Genomic DNA, 8954 nt, shown 5'->3' on the forward strand with positions numbered 1-8954 from the left:
CCCAGGACAGCTGCTTGCAAAACAGGTGACTCGAAGTCCAGACTCAGCGAAGCAGCTCTCTGGGTAGAGCAGGGAGTGGTTGGTGCATCCAGAGGTGGGCACAGCCACGGAGCTGCCCTACTGTGTACAACTGGACCTACGCCCCTCTACAACCAGTGATAGCCTGCTCTGAGTCACAGGGCTGTGGATCCTTGCTTCAGGGACGAGGAATGTAAGGATGGGGCAATGCAGTGAACACAGGCCTGGCAGGCCATCGGTGTGCGTGGCCCTGCAGACACCAGGTCACCCCCACAGCCAAGGCTCCCCAAACAGCTTCATGAAGGGCCCTCCCCAGAAGCCACAGAGAGACACTCCAAGGTCTGGTGAACTCGGTCACCACAGGTGCAGGGCAGAGGTCAGGGAGACCACCTGCAGACAGACTTCAAGGCCTCTGCACTGGGCCAGGGCACTGCGGGACTGGTCAGCGTCTGGAGCAGGGCCAGGCTGGGTGACATGAGGCCAGATTGCTCTTCTGGCTGAGGCTGCATGCGGCTTCAACTTGGGAACAAGGCTGGCACCTGATCCAGTTGGATATGGGCAGTCGGACAGTCGGGAGCCCAAGTCCCCCACGGGCAGAGCGAGTTTGCTCAGAAAGGAGATGGAGGTTCAGGACACTTCCTAACCTGAGTTGGAAAGGGCAGGGATGGGAGGCCTGGGAGGCTGTGGAGAGGTGAAATGAGAGGAGGAGGAAGAGGGGGAGGTGGAGAAGGAGGAGGGGGTGGTGGAAAAGGAGGAGGGGGTGGAAAAGGAGGAGGGGGTGGAGGAGGGGGAGGAGGAGGTGGTGGTGGAGGAGGAGGGGGAGAAGGAAGAGAGGAGGGGGAAGGAGAGGATGAGGGGGGAGGGGAGGAGGTGGTGGTAGGGAAGGAGGAGGAGGAGGATGGGGAGGAAGAGGGGGAGGAGGAGTTGGTTGTAGGGAAGGAGAGGGAGGAGGGGGAGGAGGAGGTAGTTGTAGGGGAGGAGGGGGAAGAGGAGAAAGACAAGCTACCTCAGGAAAAGCAGATTCTATGGGGACAGTCACAGTGAAGTGGGAGAAAAAGGGGTGTCTGATACAGGCCACAATGGACCACCTGGAGAGGAGACCCCACAAATACCTGTTTGCCCCAGAGGTCCCTGGTTGCCCCATGGCCACCAGCACTCACCAGTCCTTACCACTCTCTATCCAACTGTTAGGCAGGGGACTCATGAGACCGGAAGAATAGCCAGGCTTTGGGTACAAAACTGTAAACACAAGTCTTTAAAATGACAGAGGCCTCCTTGGCCCCAAACTCTGAGCCAGAGGCCCCTACCATAGGTCCAGATCTCCTGGGACACTACCCCCCCTCCCACCCTGGCAGCCCAGCGTCAGGCAGGGTTGAGCCATCTCCACTCAAGACCCGGCCTCACCAGCTGCCCTGTGCATCGAGGTGAGCTAGTGAAGGGGAGGCTGAGAGTCCGTGGTCCGAGAGATTCCTGAGATGAAGAAGCAGACGTGGCCCCAGGCACCCCAGGCACTGCACAGGTACTCACAACACCTGTCCCTAAGGGGAGCCTGCCCCATCCCATCCCATGCAAACCGCGCGCAGTTAGTCCAGCGTCTGTGCGGCCCGCGGGGGTGGGGGGCTGTCACGTGTCCAGCGCATCCCGCGTGGGTGAGGGCCCGTGCGGGCGCACTGGCGGGCCATGCAGTGGTGGAGGAGGCGGCACCGAGTTGCGCTGGGAAGGCGGTGGTTGCAGTTCAAGTGCAAGCGCAGGTGGTGGAAAATCGCGAACCTGACGACGGTACTCAAGGAACGTGCAGGCCTTGGTGGCCAGTGCCACCACGTTCTTGCCTACGAAGATGGCTGAGACTCGACTATCGCGGAAGAGTGCCATGTTGGCGGCACGAGCCAGCACAGCCACCACATTGACAGTGGCGAGGCTGAGCACCGGGTACAGCATCATCTTCTGCGGCGCAATGTGCTCCCCTTGCATGCTGACCTCACTGAGCGCTACGCAGGGCAGCACCAACAGCAGCATATAGCAATAGAAAAAGGTGAGACCTTCGGCCCACAGTGGCAACCCAGTGCGTGGCGGCTCCCAGAGGTTGGCCTGCATGTCCAGCAGATCCAGCAGATCTAAAGCCACCCAGAAGAGGCGGCCCCGCAGGTCCTCGCGCTTTCGGAAGGTACGCACATATTCCATGCGGTCTAGAGCCACAAGCAACAGGAACAGGCCTGGCACGCACACAGACAGCAGCAGGGTCAATGCCTTGCGAGCCACTGGGTCGGCCGCTCCGCGCCGCGCAGCCTTGTAGTTCTGAAAGATGAAATAGAGCTTGATCTCCAGCACGAAGATATAGAGGAACCAGAGGATCATAGCGTAGCCACGCTTGGCCGTGCGAACCTCGGCACCCACCCACACGGCCACATAGCGCAGCACCAGCAGGAAGCACACATCGCCTACCAACACAATTATGCACACCCCAATCTTGCGCGGGCCCTGGTTCTGCTCCACCAGGTAAGCGTCCATGACGGCCATACTGCCCATGATCACCAGCGTGGTCAGGCACACGTGGCGCCTGTCTGGAGGAGGCAGCACCATGGTCAGCGGCCCGGGCTTGACCCTGGCGCGCGCAGTCCCAAAGTGAAGCGGGACAAGGTCCTGCTGTGTCCCAAAGAGCAGCGGGCCCGGAAACTCAGCCCTCCGGCATGGCGCAGCGCAGCGGGGCGCAGGGCTTGTCCACTTGCCCGGAGAGAGCGGCTGCTCCCGGCCGGCGAGCTCAGAACCTGGGAAAGACCAAAGACAAGTCTGATTGTAGTGTCAAGTGGCAGCGAGGTCGGGGCTGGTAGGGCGCACGGCAGCCTTCCCAAGCCTAGCTGTTTCCTGCGCTAGGTGCTGTCCCCATGCCGGGTGCGGGAGGCTTTCTTGGACGCACGCACGCGCCGCTGCTAGCACCGGAGACCCGGAGACCCTGAACTGGGCCTCCAGAGGGCGCTGCGGCCCCACCTGAGGGACCGATCTCATTCCCGCCACCGCCTGGAAGGAAATGGAACGGAAGTGCTTTCTCCCCGCCGCCACTCGCATTCTAAATGCCCTGGTGATTTGTCGCGGCTGGACCCACACCTCCCTCTCTCCTAGCTCTGGCAGCCTGAACCACAATACCCGGACTGGCGGCTTTAGGGCGCTTCTTTTAGAGATTGAGGGCATCTTCTGGCGTTGTGTTGATCTAGGCGCACAAGGAGAACTGAAGACCCAGGTCCCACCCTGGGGACAAGGCACTGAGCAAGTTTTCCGATCCTAGATGGACAGTCATTCAAATCCTGAGATATCCATCCTACAAATCCCTCGTGCCTATGACTGTCTGCCTTGCATCACCAGCACACACACACACACACACACACAGACACCTTTTCTTGTATCCACAACTCAATCGCTCCCCTTCCTGAAGCTAAGGCAAAACAGACCCTTCTCTTCCCTGACCCACCACTGCTAGGCATCGCCCTGGAGAAGTGTTTTCCTCCTGACCACACCTCCTGCTATATACCCTCTCAGGCTGAGCACTGTCAGCTCCTCTGATCATGGGCTTCAGATGCCGAAGCTCCCTCCGCCTTCAGGGCCAACCCCAGGAAAGCCATCAGCAGGATTTGGTCTCTCCCTATGTTCCTGGCACTGGCTTTCATGTCTGTGACATGTGGTGCTCAGACGTGATGACCAGATTGTGAGTCCTGATATCTGAGCCTGTTCACACCAGCCAGCCCATAGCCACTTCCAATCAAGGCCTCTCCTCTCTCCTCCAAAGCACCTGGCACAAGAGCTCTGTTTACTGTCCTGTCTAGACAAAGACATAAAATTTATTGTCACCCATGACGGTGATGCATTCAACCCTCAAACTCTATCTCAGCCTCTACCCCTTCCACTCACCCCTAGGGTTCTCAACGAGCTTCAGTAAGGTGTTTAGGAGTCATCTGCCCCAGCAGGGCTCCGAGGATCCACGCATGGGATGGGGTGCTCCTGACATTCCCACTGGTAGATGCTCCTCTCCCAGGACGCACAGGCTGGACCCACCCCTGCCTACCTGGAACTCCGCTGGCTCCAGTCAAACACTGAGAATTCCCTTCCTCTTAGCAATTGTCCAGGCCCAATAGCCTGCTGCTGGCTAACCCGTTCCATCATCTGCACACCATCGCACCCTCGCTCAGTCACTGTCAAATGCCAAATGTCACGAGCCAATTGGTAATGGGGACAGACCCCAACCGCTGGGAGAGGAGTGCCCGGCCTTCAGGAAGCCAGAACCCAAACCTTACGACCCCTCCCCCACACTCTGTCCTAGCTATGTTCCCAGAGACCCAGCCCAGGTCCACCTGCCCTGAGTCTCCCACGCCAGGCCCAAATGCCCATCCCTACCAACCCTGCCCCCTGTTCAAACCTCACACAGAGATTCAGGGCCTCCAAGCCCTATAAGATGCCTGCCTCTCCCTCACGCTTTGCAAGATACCCTCTTGGCATCTCCAAAGGAGAGGCTGAGGCGAAGGAGGGTCCTCTCCTCCTCAACCCCGTTGAGGAGGGTCTAATGGCTCCCAGCAGGTTGCGTTTCAGTTTGTCTTTTCCCACTAAAGGTTTCCCCAGTGGGGTCTGGGCCTGGTCCCGCCGCCATGCAGCTGCTGCCCCTGCCCATCCCACGGCCTGCAGCCTGGGGGCGGGAATAGTACAGGCCCGCTGGCAGTCGCTGCCGCCGCCGCCGCCTACCGCCGCCTACCGCCCAGCTCTGCCGACCCGCTCGGCTCAGCCACCCGCCTCCTGCTGTCCCGCCGTGCGCATCCCGCGCTTACCCGGCCGGCCAGATGCAGCGCGCCGGCCGGCCCCGCCGAGCCTCCGCGCCGGGCCCAGGCGCTCCGTGCCGCGCTCCGCCCCTCCGCCGCGGGCACCGCCTCCGGCCGAGGCCCCGCCCCGCGCCCCCGGGACGCCCGGACCCCGGCCAAGAGAGGACCCAGGTCCTACGGCTGTTGCGTAGTACGGGTTGCCATGGCGACAGCTCTGCGCACTCAGGACAGGTTGCACTAGGTGCCAGACAACCTGGCGTCCACCCCAGACCCCGTGCTCTGTCCACTTGGCTTCACGCACAGAAAAAAAAAATCGTCAAAGAGTTTTCTCATCAGTCCTCCTCACGCCATGAAATGGCTCTGTATGTAGCTCTCCAAGCTCAGCCCCTGACAGCCAATAACGTGATTCTGCTTTCCTGCTTCAGGCAGACCTCTGGATCCCGACCCGCGGAGGTGGCCGGACATAGGGGCGGGGCTAAGTGTCCCGCACCGCAGTTATACCTCCTGGCCAGACCTCAGCAGTGGCTCTCAGGGACACACACACACACACACACACACACACACGTTAGGCCCTATATCCTAACACTAGAGTTTTATACCCTGTGGGGAATATCCAGCTGTGAAGCTTTTCAATCAGCACAGGAAGGACCAGATGCTTGGAGTGCATCGAAGAGGGCTAACAAGGCTCCAGGTTAAGACTTCTCTCCAGGTCCTGTCTTCACTAAGCAACCCATTCCTAACCTGCTGTCCCGATCGCTCGCAGGGCTGCCCTGCCCAGAGGACGACAGGGAGTCTTACTGGTTGTCTACCCGCCTTCCCCAGAGCTGCAGTTTCCCTCTGCAAGCTGAAGGGACTTGAAGGGTAGAGCTGGATTTCCTCAGCTCCTGTCAGCAGTCTGAATAAGACATTGGATATACTTGGTGGCCAGTTCTGAGTAGGAGATGGATTCTGTTCTGGTGACCCTGAGAGGCTAGAATATCAGGTCATACTGGGCCACCCTCCTGGTGTGTGTGTGTGTGGGGGGGGGGGTGTCCAACAAGCCCATCATCAGGAGAGAGGAGTAGGGGATAGTCTGTAATAAGCAGGATGAGCCCCAACCAACCCACTCTCTCCCCAGAAAGAAGCGCATCAAGACCCCAAAGCTCTCATTTACCAAGGAAGAGGCCCTACATCTAGCAACGAAAGATTCAGTCTCCTCAGCCTTGGGGATCAGGGGCCGGGAGGAGAAGGACAGGTGGCACATGTCAGCCCTGTCTGCTCTGTTTCTTCCTCCTTCCTTCTCCTACTTCCTCTCAGCCACAGTCAACCCAACCCTCACCTACAACCTGCAAGCTTGCCTCAGTGTTCAGTACCTCATGCCAGCATCCTCGAACCTATGGGCAAACACGGGAAAGGGGCGCTGGTCAGGACCACAAAAGGAGACATTGCCCTGGAACCATATGGGTGGGCAGTCCAGAGTCTTTACAACGGTCCTTAAGAGAGAAGGCTGGAGGGTCAGGCAGAGGGTAGGGAGACTGCACCAACAGAAAGAAGAAGGGGTCAGGGGTCAGGGGCATGGACTTCTGTAGAATCTGATTCAGTCAGCTCATGGGTTGATTCTACAGGGCCTCAGAAAGAAGCATCCTTGATTCTAGCCTACTGGGGCTCAGGCTTATATCTCCACACAAGCAAACTGTGTTGTTTCAAGTGTTCGCTACAGCCACAGTGAGAAACCAATGCAATTTCCAACCTGAAGCAACTCCACACAACTACATCTGGTAAGCTCTGAGGTGACATCCATACACAAAAGGCAGTGGATATTGGTGCTGTGGCTACACCTGTAGTTCCAGCTCTCAGAACTGTAGGGGGGGGGGGTAAACTTGAGCTCAGGACGTAAGATCAGTATCTTAAAGCTTGACAATATATTGCCTAAAATAAATAATAAGTAAATTAAATGCCTAAAGTAAATAAGTCAGGGACCTGTAGTCCCAGGTCTAGAAGAGGCTGACATGGTCATGCTGACCCAGGGTAGCCCATACAAAGTAGATCCAGGGGATCCTTCCAGGTTATGCAGTTACTAGCCCTCTCTGATCCACAGAGCCTCTTGACCCACCATTCTAACCCAGCCATAGCTGTACTCTGTCAGATCCCTGGGTGGGATTCAGCCGGCCAGCCTCGGAGCACAACCTGGAAATGTGCAGGATATAATCACAAACCCTGCTTCTTCATTCAGAAAACCAAGAGAATGAAAACCAACAGGGCCCAGTGCAGAACAACACTGAAACTTTCAACTACACACAAGCAGACAGTCAAGCAATACAGAGATAAAGAAATATAGGTCAGACAGGGGATGCAGGGCTGGTTCAGAATGTGGGGAAGGGGGGTGGGCAGTCAGCCGGGTCTACAGATCAAGTTCTAGGCCAGCCAAGGCTGTATAGTGAGACCTTGTCTCAAAAACAAAGCAAAACAAAACACAACAAACAACAAAGACAAACATGTTCTCACATCAAGTGACTCAGCCAAAGTCTGCAGCCGTCGATGAACCAGAACAGAAAGAATGTACCTGACACCTAAATCTAATACAGGGAGCCTACAACATTCAGCAGCAGAACCACAACTATTGTGATGTTTAAGACTGGCCAAAGGCAGGCATGGTAGTGCACACCTTAATCCCAGTACTTGGGAAGTGGGGGCGTGAGGATCTCAAGGCCATCCTTGGTGACATTCTGAGTTTGGGGCCTGTCTGGGCTGCATCAAACTGCCTCAGAACAAAAGTCTGAATGCTTTGCACCATGGTCAAAAACAAGGTACAGATATCTACCCTATCCCTCCCTCTTCAACCCTGCTCTCAGTCCGGGCCAAAGGGGAAAAAACTAGAAAGTAAGAAAAGGACATAAACTCTAAACTCAATTTACACTCTAGACACAGTTCACTGCTGGTTCTCAACCTGTGGGTCATGACCCCTTTAGGGTCACAAATCAGATATCTTGCATATCAGATATTTACACTACAGATTTGTAACAGTATAAAATTACAGTTATGAAGTAGCACCAAAATAATTTTATGGTTGAGGGTCGTCACCACGACATAAAGAGCTGTACTAAAGGGTCACAGCATTAGGAATGTTGGAGCCACTGATTTAGAAAGGAAAAATACATAACTTTCCCTGCTGACAGACAACACAAAAGTCTATAGACATCCCAAATTTCCTCCCAAACAGTCTGGAGTGTTTATAAGCAAGCTTAGAAAGGCAAAAGGACACCAGGCTGAAGCAGAAATCCAGTCCTATAGAGTCACAGGCCCTGTAGCTGGCCAGAGCAATGGCTCAGGAGCTGCTATGCTGCTCAACCCCCGTGGGCTGGCCCAGGCCAGCAAACACAGGTAACAGGTGTCCAGCATGGTCTCCGTGTGGGTCCTCTAACAAGTGGAGCAAGGCTGACCCTGACTCTGTTGTCTCCCTTTGGGTCCCTTTCCCCTAGCTGGGCTGCCTTGTCTGGCCTCACTGGGAGAGGACGCACCTAGTCCTGCTACAACTTAACGTGCCAGAGCTGCTTGGTACCCATGGTGGGGGGCAAGGCAGGCGGGATTCTCTTCTCAAAGGAGAAGGGGAAAGGAGAGTGGAAGGAAGGAGGAGAGGGATGTGATGGTGGGACTGGGGGAAGGAGGGAGGGGCTGCAGTCAGGATGTAAGGTGAATGAATAAATAAATAAGTTAGGGAAAAAACAAAAACACACAGAGAAAGAGAATTCATTTTGCTCTTGAAGCAGGGGCTCTCTACCACTTCAAGGTCAGTCTGGTCAACAAAGCAAGTTGTGGGCCAGCCACAGTCATGTTGCAAGACCATCTCTCAAAACAAAACAAAACCATGCTGTTTTTTGAGTATAACTCAGGACCAGAGTCTGGGTCCCATCACTCACAGAGGGTAACCCCAGCTCACTGTAACCCCAGCTCTAGGGGATTTGATACCTTCTTCTGACCTCCACAGGTATCACACACACATACACACATACACACACACATACTGAGATGCACACACACATAGATCAAAATAAAAATTATCTGAAACTTTTCATTAGCAGTAAGTGATTAAAAGCCAACATTTTAAAGGTAGTAACGTTTACAGTAACTACTGATAAGTTCAATAGCCAATATTAATCT

At 55.7% G+C, this 8954-nt stretch overlaps 1 protein-coding gene across 2 annotated transcripts; it reads right to left on the reverse strand.

The window, feature by feature from the left end:
• Window positions 1-1236: 1236 nt before the first annotated feature.
• On the reverse strand, window positions 1237-4891 carry Tmem121 (transmembrane protein 121). Of its 2 annotated transcripts, XM_052184865.1 has the most exons (3): window positions 4827-4891; window positions 2479-2783; window positions 1237-2313 (listed from the first exon to the last, which is right to left on the reverse strand). In XM_052184865.1, the coding sequence occupies exons 2-3, from the start codon at window positions 2596-2598 to the stop codon at window positions 1642-1644; spliced, it is 792 nt and encodes a 263-aa protein (XP_052040825.1). In that variant the 5' UTR covers window positions 2599-2783; window positions 4827-4891; the 3' UTR covers window positions 1237-1641. The 2 variants fall into 2 exon arrangements, with proteins under 2 accessions (XP_052040825.1, XP_052040824.1); XM_052184864.1 differs by having other exon boundaries at window positions 1237-2783.
• Window positions 4892-8954: the final 4063 nt, after the last annotated feature.

This window comes from Apodemus sylvaticus, chromosome 6, assembly GCF_947179515.1.
Source record: "Apodemus sylvaticus chromosome 6, mApoSyl1.1, whole genome shotgun sequence".
NCBI lineage: Eukaryota > Metazoa > Chordata > Mammalia > Rodentia > Muridae > Apodemus > Apodemus sylvaticus.

Bases quoted from the DNA above. Each gene is read 5' to 3' on its own strand.
- Tmem121 (XM_052184864.1), bottom strand. From the start codon at position 2,598: ATGGTGCTGCCTCCTCCAGACAGGCGCCACGTGTGCCTGACCACGCTG.